Source organism: Triticum urartu, chromosome 3 (genome assembly GCF_003073215.2).
Source record: "Triticum urartu cultivar G1812 chromosome 3, Tu2.1, whole genome shotgun sequence".
Lineage (NCBI taxonomy): Eukaryota > Viridiplantae > Streptophyta > Magnoliopsida > Poales > Poaceae > Triticum > Triticum urartu.
Window position 1 is genome coordinate 669963551 of NC_053024.1, and position 27479 is coordinate 669991029.

At 45.8% G+C, this 27479-nt stretch overlaps 4 protein-coding genes across 4 annotated transcripts; 3 read left to right on the plus strand and 1 right to left on the minus strand.

The window, feature by feature from the left end:
• The first annotated feature begins 382 nt into the window (after positions 1 to 382).
• LOC125545812 (2-hydroxy-palmitic acid dioxygenase MPO1-like) lies at positions 383 to 2761 on the plus strand. Its single transcript, XM_048709847.1, has 4 exons — positions 383 to 875; positions 2045 to 2107; positions 2208 to 2279; positions 2362 to 2761. Exons 1-4 carry the CDS (start codon positions 567 to 569, stop codon positions 2476 to 2478), a joined length of 561 nt encoding a protein of 186 aa, XP_048565804.1. The 5' UTR covers positions 383 to 566; the 3' UTR covers positions 2479 to 2761.
• Positions 2762 to 12248: 9487 nt separating this feature from the next.
• Positions 12249 to 13802, plus strand: LOC125545814. The gene is made up of 3 exons (XM_048709849.1): positions 12249 to 13059; positions 13172 to 13287; positions 13371 to 13802. Exons 1-3 carry the CDS (start codon positions 12528 to 12530, stop codon positions 13542 to 13544), a joined length of 822 nt encoding a protein of 273 aa, XP_048565806.1. The 5' UTR covers positions 12249 to 12527; the 3' UTR covers positions 13545 to 13802.
• Positions 13803 to 13880: 78 nt separating this feature from the next.
• On the minus strand, positions 13881 to 18454 carry LOC125545813 (probable serine/threonine-protein kinase At1g54610). Its single transcript, XM_048709848.1, has 7 exons — positions 18055 to 18454; positions 17079 to 17384; positions 15549 to 15866; positions 15254 to 15469; positions 14889 to 14989; positions 14681 to 14804; positions 13881 to 14490 (listed from the first exon to the last, which is right to left on the minus strand). The coding sequence occupies exons 1-7, from the start codon at positions 18295 to 18297 to the stop codon at positions 14128 to 14130; spliced, it is 1671 nt and encodes a 556-aa protein (XP_048565805.1). The 5' UTR covers positions 18298 to 18454; the 3' UTR covers positions 13881 to 14127.
• Positions 18455 to 19752: 1298 nt separating this feature from the next.
• LOC125549042 (uncharacterized protein At2g34160-like) lies at positions 19753 to 21336 on the plus strand. The gene is made up of 5 exons (XM_048712540.1): positions 19753 to 20052; positions 20760 to 20808; positions 20904 to 20966; positions 21076 to 21140; positions 21244 to 21336. Exons 1-5 carry the CDS (start codon positions 19753 to 19755, stop codon positions 21334 to 21336), a joined length of 570 nt encoding a protein of 189 aa, XP_048568497.1.
• The last annotated feature ends 6143 nt before the right edge of the window (positions 21337 to 27479 follow it).

Consider the following 27479-nt stretch of genomic DNA (forward strand, 5'->3'; position numbering starts at 1 on the left):
TCGTCGACGGAAACATCTCCTCCCACTGAAAGCGCATCGCGGGAAATCCTGAAATAAATCCAGGAATAACACGAGCACCAGGATTTGAACCCTGGTGGGTTGGGAATACCACTGTCCACCTAACCAACTCAAGATGTGGAATATTAGTATTTTCGCAGAGAAAAAGGGCTCCATGGGTCGGCCACCATATGCATTTTTCGTCCTTGTGTCCCGATTCTTTGATTTAATTAATCTATTTTAATATAGTACTCCATAAAAAAGGTTTGTGTGACGAAAATAATTCTGAATACTGTATATTTCATCTGACCGGAGCACGGTCTGACCAAACTGTAGAATGAATGATAGAGCCGCCAGAGCAGTACCAGCGACATGCCCCCGCCTTGTTCTCTGTCAAATAAAAGGAAGGCAAAAGTCGACGGCAATCTCTTAGAGTAGAGCGACACTCCTCCCCGCCCTTCGTAAGTACTGTAGGCGCCGCCGTTTCCCCCATCCGTCCCCCCCGGCGCTCCGCCTCCGCCGCGCCTCCTCCGTCTGCGAGCGGCAGCGCCCGATCGACGAATCCCGCGATGGCCGGCGGCGGCGGCGGGTTCCTCGACCTGGAGCGGCACTTCGCCTTCTACGGCGCGTACCACAGCAACCCGGTCAACGTCTTCATCCACGCGCTCTTCGTCTGGCCCATCTTCCTCACCGCCCTCCTGCTCCTCCACATCGCCGCCCCGTTCCCGCGCGCCGCCGCGGTCTTCACCGCCGTCTACGGGGCCTTCTACGTCTCCCTCGACCGCCGCTCGGGCGCGCTCGCCGCCCTCCTCTGCCTCCTCTGCTGGGGCGCCAGCTCCGCCCTCGCCGCCCGCCTCGGCTTCTCCCTCGGATGGAAGGTTTTGCATCACACAGCCCCGCTCCTTTGATTGAACTTGTTCTGGTGGTCTGTCTTCAGTATTCATACTTTTCTGATTTGGTGTGGTGGTGATAGGCTATGAGATTTGAGAAGAAAATAATTGATTTGCGGTTGGATTGATCAGGCTATGTGCGCTGAATTTCTGTAGTGGGGAACGGGATTTTTAGAGTTTGTGGTCATCTTCGTTGAACAGCATCAGAGATCAATTAAACTGAAAAGGGATATGGAGCAATCAAAGCTTGCTTTTCATTTAGAGATAAGGGTTCAGGACTAAACATATATTGTACAACGTCTTACATTATGGGACGGAGAGAGTACATGCTAAAAAATTAGTGCAGCTTGAGACTATTTTATTGACTGCAAATGTCTAAATACCACAATGAGCTCTGAAATGCATTGTAGTGTACAATAATTAGATAGCAAGTAGTAAAACTTGTTGTTGCCTGTGATGAAATGAAATTCCTGGTAGAAGATGGGACTGTTGGTCGTTTGACGATTGATTTCTGTCTTTTAAGCAGAGAAGTTATATTCTGTAACACAAAATAGGAGTACTATTGTTCTGAGGGGAGTTCATCTACCTGTCATAGAAATTACAGCATGGATTGTGCTGATCTGATCATTGTTCATGGTTGATGCACTTGTCTTTACGTGAGCTAGCTGTAACTCGCAATAAACCACACTGCACTAGATGTTTGCTTGCTCCTTCTACTCCTAATTAGTGCACTTTTAAAGGCCATTACACATGATATTGATCAATTAATAGTCTCAAGCTTTACTGATTCTGCCGCACTTGTGAAATTCACGCTTTTTTATCTGGTCTCAGTGGGTCTGGGTTTCTGAGGCTTAAAGTTTCAAAAGCTAGACTGCCGACACCTACTTGGGGATTCAATGCCTGTTTCGTCACCCCTGAAATTTTGATTATGTCGATTTTTGCTTTTAGGATGAAGGATGCTGCACAGTTTGCCGTGTTGAAGATGCTTACATGGGGATTCAATCCCTTCTTCTTAACTCCTGAAATTTTGATTGTGTGACGTTTGCTTTAGGATGAATGATGATGCATAGTTTGCGCTGAAGATGCTTTGTGGCTATAGAAAAGAAGATTACAAAACATAAATCGATCAAGCATAAATTCTTGTTTTTTCCCTGCAGGTGGTATTGGTAGCTCAGCTGTTCTGTTGGACTATGCAATTCATTGGCCATGGAGTTTTTGAGGCAAGTCTCTACCAAGCTATTATTAATAGTAGGTTGAGCACCACCTGTAGAAAATTCTTGCCCAAGGATTACTAATACTTGACACTTACTCTGATTGTAGAAGCGGGCACCTGCTCTAGTTGACAATCTTGTCCAGGCTTTGTTGATGGCCCCATATTTCGTGCTTCTAGAGGTACGCATTCTGTAGCATCATCACTCTGATGATCGACAAGAGATTGCCTTACAAGTCATGCCAATCTTGTCGTTTGCTTCAGATTCTCCACAAGTTTGCCGCTTACGAACCGTATCCTGGCTTCCATGCCAATGTGCAAAAGCTGATTGACGCCAAACTCAAGGAGTGGGCGGACAAGAAAGCAAAGAAGATGTCATGAACTGTGCCCAAGAACTCCTGATGCCTGATGCTACGTCTGCTGTGTAACAGGGAAGATGAGAGTGATCTACCCTGTTTGCCGTCTCTATGTTACTGAAGAAGATAAACTGAACCGTAGACTGATATCATCTTGAGATGTGATACGCTTGTTGTATGACATCGGTGTAAGATGGGATACGCCATGTTTGGTGTTGTGTTTCGTGTTGGTGAAGATTTCTTATAGAATGAACAATAAAGTAATAATATATTTTTAATAAAGATTCTGGTGCTGTGCCTGTGGTAAATTTGACCAACGGCCTGGAACGAGGTTTATGTGTACCGTGGAGACCCAAACACTGCTTGTCATCGGTGTGTTTGTTGTGTCGATCTTGGTTTTCCGCTAATTAACTGTGCAATTACGTTCTCCTTAATTAATGAAGGGAAATGAGACAAATCATTTACCTTTGATTCCAAATATAGAAGCCTCCAAGGTTGAAATGCAGGTCTCTTTGGTCAAAGAGCCCAGAAATGAGAGAGAGGGAGTGTTGCCTTGTGCGAAAATATCAGGTGATACCAACACTTAAATGCTCTCATGATACCAAATCAAAACATTAAATTTAAATGTTTCAAAAAATTCCGAAGAAAATCACGAATGTTCACAAGATATATGTCTAAAAACCCTAAAATATTCGGATCCAAAATCGATATACACATTGAGAAGCAAGAAAGACAAAATCTGTTGCTTGTTCCGCAAAGAAAGTGTTCCCTGGCAGGCAGTGCCGTAGCCCGTGGCGTCTGTCTGTTCACCGGCTCCATCATCACATCGTTTTCTTTGCGGCGCGTACATATACTCCCTCCGTTCGGAATTACTTGTCTCGGAAATAGATATATCTAGTACTAAAATACGTCTAAATACATCTATTTCTGCGACAAGTAATATCAAACAGAGGGAGTACAAGTCATGGCGATGACTTGCAAGCGAGAGGAGAGGAGAGGAGAGGGGAGGGAGCCCATGCCTCATGGACCTTTTCCGACGACCGTGCAAGTGCAATTGCAATGCATTCGTAGCGTAGCGTAGCCGAGCCAACCATGGAAGAAAGAAAGGGACCGTGTCTGCCGTGCCTGGTTTGGTTGACACTTCCATGGATGGACGGATTTGTTTGAGTGAAAAGATCAACTTCTATTGATTGATAGAAATAGTACAGCTTATATATGTTTGGAAGAGACGCATCACACAAGACGCGATGGTTGGAACCGATGCAACGGTTAGAGGAGAGGGGAAAAGAGATGTGTCGGTTACTACAAGACGCCTGCATGCCGCAGGACAAGGGGAGATTTCCCTCTAATTAATATGTGCTAATTAATCATAACACTCCCCCTAATCTACACTTGTCCATATAGAATCGTCATATAATCATCAGGTAGAATCGTCATCTTGAAAGATTGTCCAGGTTGCATCATCATCTCAAAAGGATTCTTCTCCGGTGATTCTTCATTAATATACTTGATGAGAACCTGAAACATAAAACTCACAGAGAGAAAGAAAAGTAATATGATACTTCAAACAGGTACAGTTCAGGGAGACACTCCCCCTGATTCTTGCAGGTCCCGAAGTCGTCGCATACCAATTCCATGAACATATTTCTGGAATGTAGAATTTGGTAGAGGCTTGGTAAATAAATCAGCAAGATTTTCACATGATTTAATTTGCAAGATGTTTATTTTCCCCTTTTTCTGAAGATCATGGGGGAAAAACCACTTAGGAGAAATATGCTTAGTGATATTACTTCTAATGTATCCTGTTTGCATCTGTGCAACACAAGCCGCATTATCTTCGTAGATAATGGTAGGTGATTCTATAGAACCAATTCCACATGACTTTTGTATGTGGTTTATCATTCTGCGAAGCCACACACATTCGCGTGATGCCTCAAATAATGAAATTATTTCAGAATGATTGGTAGATGTTGCCACCAGAGTCTATTTAGAAGACTTCCATGATATGGCAGTTCCACCATGTAGGAACACAAAGCCGGACTACGATCTGGCATTATGGGGATCAGATAAATAGCCAGCATCGGCGTATCCAATCATACCAGAGTCCTGATTTCTCCGGAACTGAAAGAATAGGCCAAGATCCTTTGTGCCTTGGAGATATCGAAAGATATTCTTAACTCCGGACCAATGGCGTTTGGTGGGAGTTGCGCTATGTCTAGCAAGTAGATTCACTGCAAATGCGAGGTCAGGTCTCGTGCAATTTGCAAGATACGTGAGCGCTCCAACGGCACTAAGATATGGAACCTCAGGTCCCAATATTTCTTCTCCCTCGTCCCTTGGCCTGAACGGATCTTTCTCTACGTCTAGAGAGCGAACCACCATGGGAGTTTTAGATGGGTAGGATTTGTCCATATTGAATTTCTCCAATATTTTCTGGATATAAGCAACTTGGTATACCATGATTCCGGAGGGAAGGTGCTCAAATTGAATACCTAAGCAAAATTTGGTTTTACCCAAATCCTTCATCTCAAATTCCATTTTTAGGTGATTGTGTGCTTCATCAATGTCATGTGTGTTGCCAATGATGTTGAGGTCATCGACGTACACTGAAATGATGCAAAATCCTGTAGAGGACTTTTTGATAAAGACACATGGGCAATCACTACTATCGGAGTAGTCTTTTTGTAGAAGGAACTCACTAAGTTGGTTGTACCACATCCGTCCCGACTGTCTTAAGCCATATATTGACTTATTAAGTTTTACACAATACATGTTGCGTTTTGCGCTTGTATTCGGGATAGAGATTCCGTCAGGAACCTTCATATACATGTCCGAATCTAGTGACCCGTAAAGATATGCGGTCACGACATCCATCAACTGCATAGATAGACGGTTTTGCACTGCCAAAGATATAAGGTATCGGAAAGTGGTTCCACTCATTACAGGAGAATATGTCTCATTGAAATCAATGCCGGGTCTCTGCGTGAACCCTTGTGCTACGAGCCTTGCTTTGTATCTCACCACCTCATTGTTCTCATTCCATTTTCGGAGAAAAACCCATTTGTATCCGACGGGGAAAACATTGGGAGGTGTCGGTATTGCTTCAGTGAATACCTTTCTTTTGTTAAGCAAGGCAATTTCTGCTTGTATTGCGTCCTTCCATTTAGACCAGTCGGAGCGCTTTTGGCACTCAACGATGGTCTTTGGATCATGATCAGTGAGAAGGATATCTGCAATTTTTCAGCAAAAAAAATGTCGACAGTCGTAGACTTACGATCAAAAGATTTTCCAGAATCGATATAGTTGATGGAAATTTCCTGCACTCCTAGTGACTCTTCATGATTTCCCAATACGCGTGAGTCTGGGTGTTCCGATGGCCCAGCCAGTGTGTGCAAACTGAAGTTGGGTTGTGGAGGTTGCCCTTCCACTGGGTGTATACTACCCATAAGGTGTTTGTCAACGTTGAGCTGACTTGCATTTACTGACTCAGAGATTTTTTCTCCTCGGTTTCCTTTGTTGCTTGCTGGAAGCTTGTTCCAGGTCAGAGGCCGTACTACTCCCCCTCTTTTTAGAAACAGGGAGTTGAGTGGTTTTTATTGGTACCTCCACTCTTTCGGGCGCATTTCTGGCCAGATTTAAGGACTTTATAACACCTTTTAGATCAGTAAATGAATCTGGCAGGTTATTTGCAAGATGTTGCAAATTAATGATTTTCCGAACTTGGAGTTCGGTCTCTTGTGTACGTGGATCAGAGGACGAAATGGCTTGAGCATTCCAATCAATTTCCGGGCATTCTTTCTGGTACTTGAAGTCTCCCCCTAATGCCGGAAAGTGTTCCTCATTAAATATACAACCAGCGTGACGAGCTGTGAACAGGTCCCCAGTAAGGGGTTCCAGATACTTAATAATCGACGGCGATTTGTACCCCACATAGATCCCCAGTTTCCTATGTGGGCCCATGGATGTCCGCTGTGGTGGTGAGATCGGGACGTATGCAGCACATCCGAACTTACGCAGATGGGAAATGCTAGGAGGATTTCCACGTACCAATTGCAGAGGGGAAGTACTGTGATATGCAGTAGGCCTCAATTGTATCAAGTCAGCAGCGTGTAGAACCGCATGACCCCAACAAGAGGTTGGCAAGTTGCAATTCATTAACAAAGGTCTTGCAATGAGTTTGATCCTTTTAATCAATGATTCAGCCAAACCATTTTGTGTATGGACATATGGAACAGAATGCTGAACTTCAATCCCCAGGGCCATGCAATAATCATTGAAAGCACGTGAGGAGAATTCTGCAGCGTTATCCATGCGAATTGTCTGAATTCGACTTTCTGGATAATGGGCTTGTAACTTAATGACTTGCCTCATTATCTTGGCAAATGCATGGTTTCGTATGGACAGAAGACACACGTGTGACCATCGTGTAGATGCATCAATTAGAACCATGAAGTACCGGAAAGGTCTAGATAATGGTTGGATGGGACCACAAATGTCTCCTTGAATACGTTCAAGAAACTGAAGTGGTTCAGCTTGTATTTTGAGGTGAGAGGGTCTCAAAATTAGCTTTCCCATGGCACAAGATGTGCACACAAAGTCTGAAGATTGAGGAAATTTTGACTCAAGCAAATTATGACCAATGGAATTGCTAGTAATTTTTCTCATCATCCCGATCCCGGGATGGCCTAGGCGATCATGCCATGTTTGAAATGCATCAACATTTTGAAAAATTACTTTGTATGCAACATGTTCTACGGGTTTGATGTACGTATAGTACAAACTAGACGATAGAGAAGGAATTTTTTCATGTACCTTCTTGCCATATCCGTGATCTCTGGTGAAGAGTAGATACTCCTCTTTGTTATCTTCATGGGTTTCAATGTGAAAACCATTTTTACGGATATCTCTATAACTGATCAGGGTACGTGATGAGTCGGGATACACCAAAGCATCCTCAATTATCACTTGTGTACCGCCTGGGAGTGTAAATATGGCACGTCCAGTGCCAACGATTACCGTATCGCGTCCAGCAATAGTTAGAATATCTCCATTGATCTTTTTCAAAGTTTGAAAATATTTCATCTCCCTCAGTATGGAGTTTGTGGTTGCACTATGCACAAGGCATAATTCCTCTTCCATCGGATTGTCACCGTAGGGAACTATATATAAGACAAAGAACTTTCAATAAGAAAATCTCATGTAAATACATAGAATACAATCTTATTTATATCAAATATGTTGGTACAATGACAATCTTATTATATCAAAAGTGCGATACAATATAAAGACAACAACAATACTTATGTTCTTATTACAACATCACAAATGGGCATAGCTAAATAGATCACTAAGGAGTGGGACTAGTCGAAGTCTCCAAACACGTCGTTTGAGGTATACTCAATCATCATGTTCTCCGTGTCAGCAAGGTCCTCTGGCTGATGGAATGCAATGGTGTTGCTCGGTCCAGGAGGAACGTTGTGCGAACTACCGGCTCCATTGGCGCTGTCTGGATGAAGGTTGAAGTTGGCTTCGAACCTCTTCCCTTGAGGTGCTTTGCGTCCCTGAGATTGCTGGTACAACATAACCAGATGCTTTGGGATCTTGCACTTGTCGGTGGGGTGCGTGTAGCATCCACACTTGTTGCAAAGCAGGGATTTATCATGCTTGGGCTTTGCAGTGCCTTTTTCCTTGTCTGAGTTCCCAGACCTCCTGTTCCTAATGCGCTTTCGCTTGTTCTGGACATTTGATTGATTGCCTCTAAAGGCACCATCAAACTTTTGTCTATTCGCGACATTCATATGAACTTCAGGTAAAGGTTGTGCCCCAACTGGGCGTTGAGAGCCATTCTTAGCGAGTAGCTCATCATGCTTTTCAGCCTGAAGTAACATATGAATAAGCTCGGAATAGACAGTATAGTTGCGAGCACGGTATTGCTGCTGGAGGATCCTGTCTGAAGGGAGCATAGTAGATAAAGTTTTCTCTATCTTCTCCGCATCAGTAGGTTCCTTCCCGCAAAAACGCGGTTTGGAACTTATCTTATGAACTTTTGGTTGTACTAATGGACTGAAATCCTTCAGACGAAGGTGAGTCCAATCATGGAGTGCTTCTGGCAGGACGACTGCCTTCTGTTGTTCATATCTCGTTTTGAGGGCTAGAAACAAAGCACCGGGAGATTCCTCCTCTAAGTACTCAGACTTTAGATCTGGGTGAATATGGTGCCTTATAATGTATAAAGCTGCATAGTTTTGCTGTTCAGTCAGCGGCGTGGTTCCGGCCGGTAGAGGAGTCTCCGGACCCTGGATTGCACGCGCTATCCCACGGGAAGCAAGACTGATCTTGACGTCTATGGCCCATGTAGGGTAGTTGTGGCCATTGAGGGCAAGCTCCTCAAATTCTTTTGCGGTCATCGTTTACCTACATGGATGAACCAGAGATAATTAATTTACGGAGGGTAAATTAAAACCATCATGGTTGTATTGTAATAATAGTGCAAAATTTGATACTCAAGTGAAGAACTTGAATAATGTAGACCTCAATTGATTGAACATAACACGTCGAAGATCGCATGGATCTCACGGTAATAGGCTACATAATCTGACAATGTCAGTAGATGCGCTTGTTTCTATTACCTTGTGTATGTTATCAATTTAAATATAAGGAAGTGCACATTCAAGGTAATCATTTGTCGAATTGGACAAAATGTAGACCGTGATTCCAAATATAATGAGGGAGGCGTGTATCAAAATTTTGCAAGTTTGTTGTGCAAGAGAAATTAATCTCAATCGCTGAAACATGTTCTCGAAAATTGATATGTGGTAAACATATTGAACATGTCATTTCCAGATAATGCTGGTTCTTTATTTACATTATCAAATACATTACATAATGTAAACACACGCCTACAAATATTTACACAAGTCCTAAAATAGAGTAAATCTAAATACCAGACTAGAATGTAAATAACTACATGTACATAGGCTAAACAGTACTAGAACAGTGATACATAGGCTATAACTACTGTTAAAAGGATTAAACAGAAGAAAGAAAGAGAAATTTCTGCAATTCAGCCCGTAGTCAGGGACTATCTGGGCACAGGCCAAAGCCCACGTGGAGTGGGGGCGGTCGGCTGGCCTTTATACGGCCGGTGATTAGGGATCGAGGGATCCCAATCCTCCCGACCAAGTCCTGTGCGCCGCCACCCCACACACTCCATTGCTGCTGCTCACGAAGTGGTCGCCGACGTGCCTCCTTCTTCCTCAGACGAGGAGATGTAGACGACGCCGGCAGGGACGCCATTCGGCAGATCGGAGGCGAGGCCGGAGTGGCTGCTTTCGCGGCGGTCGATGGCGGCGATGGCGCGACTGAAGAGGCAGCGGCGTCCCTCCATGCTTGCGGAGTCCTGGAGGCGCGGTCGGGCGACCGCGCGCGGGGACGACGGTGCCTCGTCCAGCACGGAGGTGGAGGCATGTGGGTGCTCGGTGGCGCTGCGACTCGGGCCGGCGTCCACGTCTTCAGGCTGAGCGACCGGCGTCGGGCTAGCGGCTTGGATCGTCCCTCCGGCGCCGTTCGGGAACGGCACAAAGACGAAGAAGCCGGGCTCGTCAGTCGGCGCTGGAGGCGGAGGCGGAATCCGCGTTGGAGCCGCGAGCATGGGCCCGGGGATCTCTTCTCCTGCATGTGCGGGAGGCGCGCTGGGGCCGGCCACCGTTGGGGCGTGGTCACCGGGAGCAGCGGCGCGATGGCCGTGTCTGGGGGCGCGGAGGCCACGTCGAGGGCCGCGTATAGCGGCATGGTGGCCTTGTCCAGCGCCACGGCGTCCGAATCGGCGGCGACGGCGCCCGCCTACTCCATGATGGCCACGGGCTGTGAAACGGCGACGGCGGCCGTCCTCACGGATGAGGCGGAGGAAGAAAGAGATGAGTCCAGGCATCTCACCGTCGGCGAGGCCTTCCTGTGCTCTCGGCAGAGCGTGCGTGATGACGTGTTTGAGTGAAAAGATCAACTTCTATTGATTGATAGAAATAGTACAGCTTATATATGTTTGGAAGAGACGCATCGCACAAGGCGCGATGGTTGGAACCGATGCAACGGTTAGAGGAGAAGGGAAAAGAGATGTGTCGGTTGCTACAAGACGCCTGCATGCCGCAGGACAAGGGGAGATTTCCCTCTAATTAATGTGTGCTAATTAATCACAACAGGATTGACGGATTTGTTCTCGGAAAAGCATGCAAGCAACCAATCCACACAATCCACATGTGCTAAACCAGGACTACTCTGCTGGGGTCACGCGTGCGCTGATTACTAGTCAATCATCGCCCATGTACAAAAGATGATGTTTTTTCAGGGTCTACATACGGCATCTTCAATGTCGTGTCTCCCTGGACACGGATATGGGGTTGATTATCCAATCATGTCCATCAAACATCTGGACACGTTTCAAAAGAAAATTGGCACGTCCTATGCTCTTCGCTGGATGTGGGCACGTTTGTGTCCCACGTATTACTCTTTCTCGCCGTGCGTCGATTGGCCATCAATCTCGTCGGTCAAGGTGACATCATTAGAGATCGCTTGCAAACGTACTCGATGTTCCCATATGAGGTGTCTATTTTATGTTCATGGCTCGCCATATACATATGTACTTTCTACTAGTAGCATTCTCTAGATCAACCATGTGCACATCAATGTTCTGTCACATTTATCGAAAATATTAACTTGCACCGATTCATCCTAAAACAGAGCAAGAACTGAAGCTTGCCTACTTTCACATAAGAAGACAAGCTTGGGGGGCACTGGCTTGAGTGAGCGCCAACAACTCACGAATTGTTCGTCTGTTCCTCACCCCCTCGGTTGTTCCAAACTAGGTTATTTATTGGGCCTAAGGGTACTCCATGTCGGAGCCCGCCAATGTTGTCAAGTCCATGGTTGTTGCTTCATTCATCTTCTACCTCTTGATGTTCCGGGAATTAGTGTCATTACCATCCTCTGACTTCTTGTTTAAGTTCTCAGTATCAACTAGGTTAGCAGTCCTTCCATCTATTAACATAAAAAGTCCCCTTGACATATTCACACCATCTTGATTCTCAAAACCCGAGCATCTCTTGGTGGAGCCCAAAGAAAGAAGCACTCCACCTTGGGGGGGGGGGGGGTGCAGGGCTGGACTCTGTACTCTTGAGATCCTCATCATACAAATTGTATTCCCTTGGCATGTGGGTACCACGGTCACCAACATCGATGCCCCTGTCGCCATTCGCACGGCCTCCTCTATTGCCACCGCCGCTTGGAAAAGTACTCTTCCCTATGGTATTCAACAACGATTATAGTAGGCGGGGAGATGATGTCTCTTGCTGCCATGGCCAACCAAGCCACAAACACCACATAACATGGCCATCTTTTCATATTCGAAATCAAGAAACATCTTCTTCTTCCTCAAGGTTAGACTAGCACATCTCGTCAGTGGTTTACAGACATCCAAAGTGGTGTGCACCCAGATCCCGCCTCCTTGTCCTTCACCGATTGCTCGTCGACAAAGTCCACGGCGTCCACTTTCTTGGCCAATTGCAACGCGATGCTCCATGTGCGCAACTTCTCCTTTAGTCCCATGACACTCACACATGCCCGATACATGAATACCTCTGTCTCCTCCAGTTCCGACCAACCATCATAGCTAGCCAAAAACACCTGGCAGTCGTGGAATAACCACGGACCATCTCGCACACGCTCCCAGTCTGCCAAGCAACTTAGTTGCACCGAGAACTAATTATCTTTGGAACACCATGATTGTTTGCATGCTTGATTGTACACGGGAATAAACAAAGAATTCTCTTGGAAACAAATGATTCCTAAGAAAAACATCCTATGATCAAAAGAACACATGTACAAAATAATCTAAAGATTAGATCCTCCGATTTTCCTTTAGAATTTTCTCTTTTTTAGGGGCATTAGAATTTTTTTCTCGAGACTATTGGTAATATTTTGAATCAAAGAGGCCTGCTTACCACTAACGGCCCATCTTCACTAAAGGCTCTTATAGCCGGGCCGTGATTCTTACCGCAGCCCAGAAACGCGAAGGGTAATATGGCCCAGCAAAGCCCATCCGCAGCCGTCTTCCTGCCAGGCGGGACCCACCTGTCATCAGCCACCTCACCTCTTCCCCGCCAAATTTGGGCTCCGCACCCCCGCGAACCCCTCGCCGCCGCTCGCGCGCCTCCGGTACTAAGTGCACGCGCGCAATGGCGCGTCCGCCCGTGCTGCAGCTCCCCGTCGTCCCCCTCTCGCCCACCCTCTCCTTCGCTCGCGATGGGGTCCGCGGCGTCGACCGACAGGGCCGAGCGGCGGAGGCGGGACCGGGCGCCGGGGCACAGCGGGGCCTCCGATCCCCCGGCGGCGCCTCCGCAGGATCCTTCGGCGTCGGCGTCGGCATCGGAGGCGGATGTGAGCAGAAAGGGGTGTAAGGTGGCGCCAGAGCCCAAGGATGGGGAAGAGACGGCGCCGCTGCCGGGCTCTCCCAGCTTCCGGATCTACTGCCAGAAGGCGGCCCGGGTCGACGCTCTGGTGGCCGAGGAAGCCGATGAAAACGCGGACGACGACGGGTTCGCCAGTGCCGAGGGTAATTTGTTCCCCTTCCCCTTCTCCTGTCACTGTTCCTTGCTTGTTCTGCATCACACAAGTTTCATTCAGGCGCATTGCGCTGACACCTTGAATCGCCCTATTCCTTGCAGACACTACTATGGCGGTCAGGAAGGACGATCCTCCACACTGCTCCGGCGACGCCCTACTCCTTGCAGACACTACTCTGGCGGTCAGGAAGAACGATCCTCCACAATGCTCCGGCGAGGTAGGCATCACAGCAAATTCAGCATTTGCAAATGCACCAATGGCTTACTCTTCTACTCTGAATCCCGCTGATACGCACCGCAGTTGCCCAAATGTAAGGATGGGTGGCTGAAGTTCAGAGGCCAGACGGTCGTCGGCGCGCTGCACAGCTTTATCGTCTGTCACAGCAAGAGAACTTCAGCTCCTCCTCCTGCTGCGAAACCTCCCCACCGTCCCGGTGCTGCTTCACAAGCTGTTGCTGCAGAGCCCTATCTCTGACCAGGCAGTGCATGTGTGCTTCACGTTTTATGTGTCATCATGTAAAATGTGGATGATTCAGTCACCTCCTATGATGCTTTGCGGCGTTAATTTTCTGTACTTAATCCTGGTTGTTGTTTGTGAGCTAACCCTGCATATGAGCAACTGGTTTCGAGGAGCGCCAGTATGTGAGTGCTCCTTTTGTTCATTAGAGAAGGATTACTGGTTAGTGTTGCAGAAAAATGGATAAGCATACTAGTTTGGAAACTGTTCATGCAAGCCTTCTCTTCTGGGAATTTTTCTCTGTTCTTGAAATGCTAGAGGGTCGGAAGCAAGCATTTCCCAAGATTAAGACCATTTCCAGTTATCTACAGTGTCTGATATTATATCATCTGAATCCATGTCACTGGTGAAATCTCATATGTACATAGAATCGTTGTTCACAACTCTACTTTATTATGCTCTCTAACTATACAAGTATAGCCTATCAGTCGTGTATTAAGATGAACAGCTACTACCCCACAAAAAAAAAAGCTACTGGGACAATGGGATGTAAGAAAAGAAGAAGAAAAAAAGATTAGAAAAGAGGGACATAATTAGCTTGTCATTTGACTGCACCTACTGGGAATTTTCCTTTGGCTCTAAGCTGATCCCTATTCTTTCTTCTCACCTCCATCGGATGGCCAAGCGAGTACGGCCGGAATGCACCTATTAGAACCGTGGAAGGCGCCATCGTGAGGCTTGGCTTCGCTTTGTGCATTCCCTTCTTTGGGCTGTTCAGGTAAGATTTCACGTGACCAAATAGTAGGCTCGGCATTTTCTTTAGCTCCACAACCGATGATGAGAAGAACTCGTTGGTTGTTACATCGGCCAAGGTATCTATGCTATGACCAATTGATGCATCCAGATGCGGCGGAGGAAATCTCTCGAGTTTGGTTGTGCTTGTACTTGTCACCAGTCTTGGTATCTATAGAACAATATGTACATTTTCCTTTTAGTCATAGCTCTATTATATGTCTAAATAGAGCGTTGATAAAAGCGTCAATAGAAGAGGACACAAGAAGTAGAAATGCAATTTTTTTGTCAGGCATAGTGGTAATTTCCGCATGATACAGTTGAGACAAAATTCTTGCAGAAGGAAAAGAAGGGGAACATACCTTTGGGTTTCCATGTGGCTTATTATTGACATCTGGAGTAAATACTCTTCTGCGACCATGATTTTGTGAGATGGGCTTTCTGGTATTTGTCTGGCGTTCTACCGACCCATTCGCCCTCAATTTTCTGAAAGATATAGTATAACAGATGTTGAAGCTTCTGGTGACACAAGAGAATAGCAAAAATAAGTTCGAAAGGGTTGAGCAGGACCTTTTGTGCTTCTCATACTTCAGTTTGATATCCATTTCTTTACACGGCGGATACCGTGGAAGGCTTGATGGTTCACAGGCATATGGTTCTGTCTTGAAGAACTGAATTCACAGCAAACAGTAAGCTCTTGTGAGGAGAAGATTATTATTTGTTGTCTTCTTATTTTAAACTATGTATCTAACATATTATATCAATGCCAACTCAATTTTAATCCATGTACTGTGACCAATCACAAATTATCTTCTTGCATAGTGGCTACTCTGTTTTTATCGCTAGCTTCCAGTTGAGTTTTTAGCAGTATTTCAAGTTGAGACTGACTCCTACTGTTTCAAAGTAGATGCCTTGAGGGTGAAAGCAGTATTAACCTCACTGTTCAGAGCATCAGTTGCAGTGCCTCTCATATCTGGGTCAATAGATAGGAGAGTCTCTAGAAGTGATAGGGTAGATGGTTCCAGGTCCTTAAATTTCTGAGCCATACACCGCTCATATGGCTTGAATGTATGGTGTGGTAACTTCAGTTTATCCCAGTAATCGTCTGCTGGAGTTCCACATAGCTTGAAAACCTTGTGAAGTTGTTCCACCTGACGAGCACAAGTTAGTCTCCAAGTGTGCAATTTTCTGCAAATAATTGTGCGAAGCTCGTATTTCGTGTGGACCAACCTCTGTTCGTCCGGGGAATATAGGCTCGCCGAGAAGGAGTTCGGCCAACACGCAACCCACACTCCAAAGATCAACACCAACGCTGTAGTGAGTGGCACCTAACATTAGTTCAGGTGGACGATACCAAAGTGTGATCACTTGGCTAGTCATGGGCCGCGGGTTATCAGGATCAAAATGAGTGGCCAGTCCGAAGTCGGCTATCTTAAGAATCCCGTCCTCGCTGACCAGCAGGTTCGAACTCTTGATGTCGCGGTGAAGGACACCTTTGTTGTGGCAGTGCTCGATTCCAGACAGTAGCTGTTTCATGTAGCACTTCACCTGCAAACAGACAGTTACACTTCATGAGAAAAGAAACACAATTCAATGATATCATAAGTGTGTCCATGGAAAAAGATGGTCCTTGTTGGAGCCTTGCTTTTGGGAAAAGAAAGGCATTTTCACACTTTCGACAATTCTAAATGAAATGATTTAGTTGCAGCCAATGTTGACAGTTGAAACATCTGATGGGAATTCTTGCAAGCAATGTGTGAACAGAAAACATTGGAGTGTCTGTCTTTGTCAATTGGACTGGAAGCCGTGTTCAAAGTTCAAACCTAGTAAAAAAAATACTCTACTTGGGTAGTCCAACAGATTTCCAGGTCCACATCATCACAGTGTTTCTGAGCGACTGATTTGTTTGCATCTTTACAAAAAGCCAAAGGCAAAATTCTTTACAGACGATCTGTCAATGATTCTTCTTCTGTTCCAGAAGAGAAAATTTGGTTCCATTCGGAGAGTATCAAATTTTAGTTCTGACTGAGTATACTTCGAAATTACTGTATCCTACTTAACCAGCTATATGTACTAGAATCTAGACTAGATTTCTGTAGAGACTATTATTATTTTGGACTTATTTTTAATACTTTTCATACAACAATTCTTCTATTTAGAAAAAAACACATATTTGTACACATACACCCATTTGCAGTGGTCCAAGATATGTTCAATTTTGTCTTGAAAACATCTACGTGATCCATCTTTTTTCTTTTGTCAGCTCCTATATTTGACTATCAAGAGACTACAGGAATATGTCAACTCGCCACATCATCAATTAGAATTCAAGCAAGTCATTTAACCAGGCAAGCAAGAAGTTCCATTCCTCAGATAACCTAATCCCTTCTAGAAACCATGAAAAATCAATCTCTTCGAAATGGCGCCAAAAGGTTTAATTCAATCATGCATATATACCAGATCGCTTTTAGTTAAAAGTGCAATAGTCCATTAAGCTTACAAAAGAACAGGTTTTATGCCAATGTAAATGGAGATCATCATCTCACGTACATTATGAACAAGCAGTTTTTCACGAACCCGAGTTAACAAGCTGGTTCAGGTGATATATCCTGCTCAACTGTAAAAAATGCTACTACATCTAGTTTTTCAGGTGCATACAGAATTCTCAACGATGAATGCGCATTTCAATTCATGGACAAAGGTTTTCAAGAAGTGTATGTCACTCTTACAGTGATGAGGTGAGCAGTATGCTCTGGTTACCTGGGGCAAGGTGAAGCGTGCGCCGGAGGCCGTGGCGGCGGAGACAAGCCCGGTGAGGTCATGGTCCATGTACTCGAAGACGAGGTAGAGGGATGGCGCGGTGGCGAGGCGTGACGTGACGAGGCCGTGGAGCCGGACGACATTGTCATGCTCGCCGAGGCGGCGGAGCAGGGCGATCTCCCGCGCCATGAAGCGCGCGCTCTCGGCCTCGCCCACGCCATCCACCCGCACCTTCTTGAGCGCCACCACCGCCCCGGTCTCCACCTCGATCGCCTTGTACACGTTGCTGTACGTGCCCGACCCAATCTGCACACACACAAAAGAGGAACAAAAAATTCAGAACCAAAACAAATTACCAAACACAACACAGCAGAACTCTACGGAGTGCGAGCAGCCGGGTTGACTTTGTTTGCCGATATTTTTTCCCGTTCGGAGTTGCTACGAATTCCTGTGATGCCGACAGTAGAGAAAAAGTATCAACGGAAAGCGAGGCTGTTGGTTTCTTAAATCTCAACAGAGCTCGGGATTTGTTCGTGCCTGCTCTTGTTTAACGGCCCGGCTCTTGGAATTTGGGGTTTGTTTATGTGTTGAACTACGGAGGGGGCATCATCAACGACCACTTTTTTTTGTCCTCTCACCCTTGTTCTTTACTTCTTGCCGCAAAAGAGGTTGGTTTTTCCTTTGGAAGCACTCCTTGTCAGCAAGAACTCGAACGGCAAGCTATCTGATTATTACTGGCTCAAGAACGCGGCAGGGCAGACACGGAAGAACGAAATCGCGAACCAAAATCGAAGCAAAGCCGCCCAGAAAGGCTTCCCCCAACCACTCGCCGCTCCAGCTTCGGCGTTTCGAGAGAAAGAGGCCAAGCTTTTCCGGCAACAACCACCAAAGACGGCCGGACGAGCTACCTAGCTAGGCAGCGGCAGGGAACAGAGGGAGGATCAGGCCATCAGGGAGAGTGGTGCTCCTCACTCACCTTCTCGAGCTTCTGGAAGGCGTCGGCGGAGCGGGGCGCCCAGCCCTGGAGCGCGTCGCCGGCGGCGGAGGAGAGCCAGAGCGGCCACCCGGAGGCGTCCTTCTTCACCGCCGCGATGTGCACCGGCGCCGGCGCGCTGAGCTGCGCCTCGGCATCGCCCTCCCCGGCCTTCGCGGTCACGGCGGCAGGGAAGAAGAGGGAGGAGCCCGGCGCGTCCGCGAGCTTACCGAGGAGGCATCCCATGGCCGTCCTGCGTCATGTGGCGGCGGGAGCAGGGCGGTTGGTCGCGAGCAGAGGGGGAGGCAGGGGAGACGACGGGAGGGAGCGGGAATCGTCTCGTCCGTCGACGAGGAGGGCGGGAGGGAAGGAGGGAAATGGGCGACTGGTCTACGACTACACGCTGCGGCGGGTCTTTTGTGACGACCGTTTGGCAGTTTGGACCTTAGGACTTTTTCGACCACGTTTTGTGCATTTCATACTCTTCTTTTGTACTTTTGTACCCCCTAGCTATTTACCATGGAGAACATTACATGTACTACAGTTAATGCATCCTGGGTTGTACTCCCTCTGTAAACGCTCTTATATTTCTTTACGGAGAAAATATTCAAGATTATAGAAATTTGCAAAAAAAAAGGAAGTACAAAATTAAAATCACTCGTGCCTCGTTGGGTACATGTCACTCCTACTTGTGGTTACAGGATGCCCCAAAATGCCATAGCAGATCTTTTGGCTGCTGACTGTAACTCTGCTATTTGAGTAATGAAGTTCTTATATTGTACCAATTTTTTTGTTGTTAGCACTTATGTAATTTGGATATATTTGGAATTGAGCCAACACCCGCCGAACCAAACCGAACCAAATAATCGGCGTTGATCGTGTGGTGTGTGTCCATTTGGAATGGGAGCCAAAAAATTTGGCTTGCCTAGGCTTGATCTGCGGTGGCAGTTCAATTTTACACCAATTCCTCGGCAAGAAGATGGCCACCAAAACGTCAGCCAATTAATTGGCGTGCCAAAGATTTGGCGTGACTGGTGGAGACCGAATCTAAACAGGCCTTCTAACTTTGCATAATATTGCAATGTCTAAATCGTATAAAATAATTACCTGACAATTATACGTAATCTTCATGGAGACCATTCACTCTTTTAAAATGACAACCTCAGCGACATAATGTGACAACTAATGGGGACCAAAGAAACTATTGTCAAAATGTATCAATATAAGGTCTTGTTTTGAAGCCCTCGTCGAGGCAAATTCATCGGTGAAGACGGATCGCAAATCGTATTAATACTTTGTGAGATAAATCATTTAAAAAGGATTTGAAATTAATATGTTGACATCAGAATGTTGTGTGAGGTTCCTCCATGCATGCATGTGCTCTTTATATAGGCAAGATCTCATTGGCATTCGACAACATCCGAGTGCATGCATCCACACCTATGCAATGTGGATTTTACGATATTTGAAATTCTCGTTAATCTATTCCCCGGTCCAGATGGATGAAAACATGCACACATATGCACCAGGAATAACCACTAGGGCAACCGGCACCTCCGGGTGACCACACAAACGTTCGCAACCACCGGTGCCAGGCTTCTAGTGCTACTTGTATGCACCACCATGACCGGCTATCCACTCTCGACCTCTCTCTCATTGTCCCATACCAACGCACGCACACCATCAAGCGTTCTAGCCACCATGCAAGCGGTGAGGCCGTCGGCGAGGGAGGAGGCGGTGGAGCAACTGCATGCGCAGGCCATGGGGGAGTCGGAGGCGCAGGAGGTCAGGGAGGTGGTGAAGGCGGTGGAGGAGGAGGCGCCTGAGGAGAAGGAGGTGGCGGTGGTGGGAGAGCAGAAGGCCGCCCATGCCGAGGTGGAAGCCGATGAGATGGAGGTGGAGGCGGATATTGAGGCTGAGGCTGGGGTGTCGGCCAAGAAGAACCGGATCCAGGTGTCCACCAACAAGAAGCCGCTTTACTTCTACGTTAACCTCGCCAAGGTATGCCTTATCCAAATCAATTGATTTGGAACAAAACTAGGATAGTTCTTTTATACTTCCATGCAAAAATGAGTAATTTTTTATGGAACCTCGTCACGAGGCAGAGAGCTCCCACAATTGCATTATGAAGAGGAGAGTTGTTCTTATTAGTGAGAGAAATTGGATTCAAAACCCATACACATATCCTTTATGTAAGAAAAACCAAGCGAAAACCAAATACAAACACGAAATACAAAAAAACACTCGAGCTTGAGGATAGGATTAAGACGAACATACACATACTCCAAACATCACGGAACATCATGTGAGCCAGACACAAGAGCGCCAAGGCCCAAAACCTCCAGAGGCAACTCATGAGCAACCTTATTTGATTCACATTAACAACGGGTCGTGTTGCAATCACATGCTTATATTTTCGTAGTTTAGAAAATGGCCAATCAATGACCTTGCATACAATGGACAATATAATGAAATTGATTAATATCAGGCAACTGAATAATAGAATTAAGAATAGTAGAATGAAACTAATGATATCAATGAACACAAAACCTTGGTATCTTCCATTTTTTCTTTTACAATACATGGACAATAGGCCAAGGATATATTTTGCCAGTTTACTTCTTGGCATTGAAACTTCATGAATCTTTTGTTCTAAAGGGGTCGAATTAGCATGCTATTTCTCTCATTCGTAAAATTGCTGGTTGCAGAGGTACATGCAGAACTATGATGAGGTTGAACTCTCTGCTTTGGGGATGGGTACGAATGCTTACTAACCTTACCTTTTACTGCTTGATGTTTTCTTTAATCACTTCATTGTTGGCTATGTATTTCTAAGCCAATTTTTGTTCCAGCCATTGGCACTGTGGTGACTGTATCGGAGATCCTAAAGAACAATGGTTTGGCCACAGAAAAGAGTAAGCCACATAATTGTTGTATACGATCTAAATAATCAAACTTATCCTCATATAATGATAGTAAATTACACTTAAATTTGTCAATGATTTTGTTCCTCTCCCTCTCCAGAGATCCTGACATCAACAATTGGCACCAAAGATGAGTCGAAGGGGCGACTCGTCCGTAAAGCCAAGGCAAGATGCCTTGACATTACATGTCTCATGACTAGTGAAACTTCATTTGTGACATGAGTCCATGCATGAAACCTTCATTATCTATTGTTGTCATTTGTTTCAGATTGAGATCCTGCTGTGTAAATCAGAGAACTTCAATAGCATCATGTCCAACAAAAAATCACACAAGTCTGTTGACGATGAGATGAAGGTCTGATAATTGTTGAGAAGAGGTAGATACCACTATGCTTGAGATGGTGAGAGGCAGCACGAACGTTGATTCAGTAGTAATTAGGGTACCTTAGTCCTAGTTAAGGAGGGATGGATCATATCTTTGCGAGTGCATTCAAGTGATATGTGTCTTGTCTCCTCTTAATTGTTGCTCTAGTGTTCCAGCTCAAATCTGCAAAAATGCAACTCCTTACAACTAGTTGCATCCGTATGAGATGATGATGAAATGTACTTAGAATCCCGCCATAGGCTGGAGATAGTATTCTAAGAGCACCTTACTTTTCAGTGTGTTGTACCTTTTGTGCATGTAGCGAAGCATTTGGACATGCAAATCGGTACTATGATCAATAGTTGTAATGTTTTCAAAGCTGTACTTGCAAATGGTGGTTTGATGGTTTTTCCTTACTTATCTGAACTAGAAAAGGATGTTCCTCCAGTCCAAAAGCTTTTCGATTTATTTGTTTTTACGATCCACCATGCATTAATATTTTTAATGGATCATACTACATGCGACGCCACACCATGGTCTTACTTTGCAGTACATACTCTGTATATTCTCTCAAAGGAATGAGCTGCGAAAAGGTAAAAGGCAGTTGAGAAAAATTGCTAGCACCACATGCATCTAAATCAAGGCTAATGCATGCTCCCAACTACTCGCACATTGGATTCTAGCTATGCACGGCCAGTAAGTGCATGCATGCTCAATTATTAGCATCTCCATGAGTGCATTCTCCCATACTATCATGCTCCATATTAGTAGCACATAGAATTACAATCAATATGCCTCTTTGCCTTGTAATATTTGGAAAATGGGAGTACTAGGTTGGCTCTCCTATGCAGTTCATAGATTGTTTTAATGTAGTTACTGCATTTAACAAAGCAATTACTAAGTTATCTGATGAAGTTGGCAAATAGTCTTGATGCAGTTGTCGGGTTTTACGACTGTAGTTATCGGGTTTTTTTTATGTAGTCACCAAATTAGTTGTCTTAGATTTGTCTATATACGGATCTATCTAACACTACCGATTCAGGATGGAGGAAGTATGAAATAACCAACGTGATTCGGTTTTGTAAGCTTCCATCATTGATTTTTCACGCATGATTTTTTGTGTGTATGCTACTCTTTCATCAATGCATCAACTATTTTACTCAAAAGCTCGAAATATTGGATAAATGATGACATACATTGTACTTCAACATTCCCTTTTACATGTGGGTTGTAACTCTTTTTCGTGTCTGCTGGCTCTTGAACTCAAAAGTCCATATGTATGGATAAAATGTGAGGTATACTTGTACTTCAACACAAATATAGAAGAACGTTTAATTCATCCAAATACTTGCTACTTCATGTTTTTGAAGCGCTATTTCCATTAATTACCCCCTCCCTTCCTCCTTGTACCAGTTGGCGCATATCTCGTGGTCCCAAGGCTATAGCAAGGGTAATTTGGCCACAATATTGCCATCATCAAAAGTGATATGGGCTTGTGGAATCCTACAACAAACAAAACCAGATAAATCCCCAAGAAGAGATCTTTCTCAACTTAAAGTCCATATGGATCTTTATGGCGCAATCATGCGATGCAAAGGATACAAATACACATTTTTTTCACATATAATTTTCAATCATATGATCACAAATGATAGGCAAATCCGCTGTAGAGAATACAAGATGGTTGCATATACTAAAGGGGCATGTAGTTTCTGCTCCCGAGCTCAAATGTTCCCTCATGAACAGTGTAATTAAAAAAAGACTAAAAACATTCTAGAATTGTAATAGTTTGGCAATAAACATTGACGAATTGTGTACATACATACAAAATTTGGTGAATAGAAACATTCCAAAATGCTCTGATAAAAATATGTCGGTACTCCCAAAAAGACTAATTTTGAAAGCATTTTAGAGCAATGATTTTGTTTTTTTTTGTTTTTGCCTAGAGAATTAGGATTTTTTTCCCTTCATAAAAATTTGCAGGTATGCAGAAAAAATCAGCAATGTTTTTTCTAAAAAGAAAAATCAGTTTGTATATATTTTTACTATTGTTTATTGTCGGTTCATGAGGGAGCATTTGAGCTCGGGTGCGGAAGGACACTTTCGATACTAAAGGGAAAATTTTAATTACAGATCTGAATTCCGTTGTAATGTAAAATCCGTCAAGCCTGATGTCTGATGTCAAAAGAGGAACTATTGTTCATAGATGGATGCATTGTACTACTAGCTAGGAGCCATATATTACGAAATTATCAAACCAATGTCAACAGGGAGGCGGCCGGCTATTTAAAACTGAAAACGATAGTTTACGAGGGTACAGTACAGGGGCTGGGAGATGTTCTTCCATCGTCTAGAAAAAACCTTTAAAAGTAAAATAACAAGATAGCTCGCTTTCTTGTGTTAATTGTTCTGGTTGCTCGCCAATAATTAGGGTTTGACGTTTAGAGCCGATAGGTACAGGTACCTACAACCTGCGCCTTGTTTCAAACGGAAACTTTGGATCTGCCCGAGAGTTTAGAGCTTCACACGTCCGCCCGTTCTTCGAACACAAGCTTGGCCCGTGGCAAATCATCCACTAAAAATACTTGGATGTTTTGGGCTCTAAACGACTAGCATTTCCCGCCTGTATTTTCCAGGCCATGCAGGCACGTACTCCTACATACTTCCTCCGTTTCTAAATATTTGTTTTTTTAGAAATTTTAAATGGACTACCACATACGAATGTATATAGACATATTTTAGAGCGTAAATTTATTTATTTTGCTCCATATGTAGTCACTTATTGCAATATTTAGAAAGATACATATTTAGGAACGGAGGAAGTACGTACGGTTGCGATCGGATTTCAAAAGTAGATGGATGTAGATGCTACAATTGCTATGCTTTCATGGTCCTGTGGTTTGTCGTGAGGAGGGGTCCTAGTGGCCGCCGCCGTCGGCGTCGTCGGGTAGGGTACGAAGATGGCAGATCTCGGGGTGCGTACCGGCGATACCTTACCTGCTGCTGCTGGTGCTGGCGGTGGTGGCCCGTCTGCATGGATAAGCAGATGGAAAGCAACGTGACAAACAGTGCCCGTATGCATGCAGTCCGACCATGCCGCTGTCTACGGCTACAACCACAAAACATGCACGACAGGATCGTTCACTCACGCCGCTCGATGAAGGCTGTCAAAGTTTAAAGTGCTGTGTAATCTGGTCGCATGCATCGCGTGCGTGAGGCCATGGCCGACGTGTCCATCTGCACAGGGCTGGGCAGCTGGCAAAATATTGCTACTAAAATGTTTGGCCTTTGGCCTTGCTGACCGCTGACCAGTGACCATGTGCGTTGACCGCGTCACGCAAATATTCTTACATGGAGTGCCCAAAAAGGAGGCCGGGAACAAAAATTTACTACTCCTACTACCAACTAGCAGTGCCAGTGTTTTAAGCAAGTGCAACACTTGGTTTAGCTGCATTGAAGTGCTTAACAGCCCGACATTACGCACTAATTAATTGAAGCACAGCCGAGCCCGAAAGCGAGACGAGGCAACCGATCCATCCATCAATCAATCAGGCTAGCGAGCGGTGCCTGCCCTGCGTGCCCTGTAACACAAGGAAACAGTGAGCAAGACTGAGACAGGAACTGCATAGAAGCTGCAGCAGTGAGAGAAACCGACCGTTTCCTACGTACTCCACGTACGTACGTTCGTCCAAGTACGACTAATCACACCCTGAGAAAAAAGAGGTACGTACTACGACTGATCACAGCTCAAGGATTTGACGTGCCATCGCATCGTCGACCGACCGACCGATCGATCCATCCATCGCACGCGGTGACTTCTCATCTCATCAAGTCGCACGGGCCGTCGGGATCGTTTTTATTGGTGTACTTTCATGTGTGACATAGAGTTGAAACTGGGGGGTATGTGGATTAATGTCTATATGGGACGACAACGTCATTTTCCTTCCGCGTGGAAAATCTATATGAATATATGATTGTCTCTCGGCCAATACCGATGTTTTAAAAGAAGGAAAATTCTTCTTTTTATGTGGCAACCAAGCACCTCCACCGTTGTTGGAGGATGTCGTAGCCATATCCAGCCTTGCGGTGGAAGGTGGCAGCCGGGCTCGCGTTGTTTCCATGTTCTGATGGTTGCAAACACGGAGCCCGGGGGAGGGGATAGAAGAGGTAAAAGGTTAGAGGTCGCCAAATATCTAAATTTTGTGCTAACAATATAAGGTTTTTTTAGAAAAACAATTAGCATGGAGGGAGCCATGGCCCTGGCCCGGCCACCCTTGGCTCCGTCCCTGGATGGTTGGTCGATGATGATGGCATACAAGAAGGGGCAATGGCCTCGAGTGATTCGAAAATCCTAGACGCATGGATAGTTACGGGCATCTCACGTGTAGAAAGGTGTAGGATGCAACTCATTGTATTCTATGAAGTAGGTTACAATACATACACAGGATGTCTTGCGTGATAAGAAAACTAATCCTACCATATCTCTAGAAGTCAGCTATACAAGGCTAGAGAAGATAGGAATAGCAATACAAGATATGCCACGTTCAACACCCCCCCCCCCCCCCCCCCCCCCGGCGCAGTCGAAGCATCGGCGTCGGCGATGCAAAGACTGGAGCGAAACTCCTGGAATGCAGCGGTTGGAAGCCCCTTTGTCATAATGTCGGCAAACTGTTGGGTGGTCGGTACATGAAGAACACGAAGCTAACCCAACTGTATCTTCTCGCGGACGAAGTGAACATTAAGTTGATCAATATGCTTGGTGCGCTTGTGCTGCACCGGATTGGCCGCGAGATAGGTGGCCGAAACATTATCACAAAAAACCACCGTAGCTTTCGGGATTGGAACCCGAAGTTCACCAAGTAGCTGACGGAGCCAACATGTCTCGGCAACAACATTGGCGACGGCACGGTACTCGGCCTCGGCACTCGAGCGGGAGACGGTGGACTGTCGCTTAGAGGACCAAGAGATGAGAGAGTCACCGAAGAAGACACCATATACCGACGTGGAGCGTCGAGTGTCAGGACAACCGGCCCAATCCGCGTCAGTGTAAGCAAGCAGCTCGGTGGAGGCGGAGGCGCGAAGACGAAGTCCAAAAGTTGGTGTGCCACGAATATACCGAAGAATGCGCTTGACCAGAGACCAGTGAACATCACGGGGCGAGTGCATATGCAAGCAAACTTGCTGCACCGCAAACTAAATGTCTGGTCTGGTGAGCATGATGTACTGAAGAGCACCAACAATACCGTGGTAGAGAGCGACATCAGTGGCAGACTGCCCAACAGTAGCAGAAAGCTTCGGCTTGGCCTTGGCAGGAGTGGCAGCAGGCTTGCAGTCGGTCATACCAGAACGATCCATGAGATCAAGAGCATACTGTCCTTGATGAAGAAAGAATCCGAAGGCATCACGTCGCACATTAATGCCGAGGAAGAAGTGCAATGCGCCCAAGTCCTTCAGCCGAAACTCAGAACCAAGATGACCGATGATGTCGCGAAGTAGATCCGCGCGAGAGGCGGTGATGACAATATCGTCAACATATAAGAGAAGCATGGCAACATGATCAGCTCGATGAAGCACAAATAGCGACGTGTCCGAGGTGGTGCTGCGAAAACCAAGAGCAATGAGGAATGCTGCAATGCATTAATACCAAAAACGAGGCGCCTGTTTCAGACCATATGGAGACCGTGAAAGCAAGCAGACATCATCAGACCGAGTGGGATCAACAAAACCAGTAGGCTGCTGACAGAGAACACGCTCGTGGAGATGACCATAAAGGAAAGCGTTGTTGATGTCAAGCTGATGAACAGGCCAATGACGAGATGCAGCGAGCTGAAGAACGACACGAATTGTGGCGGGTTTGACAACCGGGGAGAAGGTCTCCGATAAATCAACGCCGGCATGTTGTGCAAAGCCGCGAACAACCCAACGGGCCTTGTACCTGTCCAAAGAGCCATCCGGAAGAAACTTATGCCGAAATACCCACTTGCTGGTGATGATGTTAGCACCAGGGGGACGAGGGGCCAACGTCCAAGTCCGGTTGGCGACGAGGGCATCATACTCAGAACGCATGGCTGTGAGCCAATGCGGATCACGCAACGCAGAGCGCACCGAGCGTAGTACGGGAGAGATGACCGTGACACTGA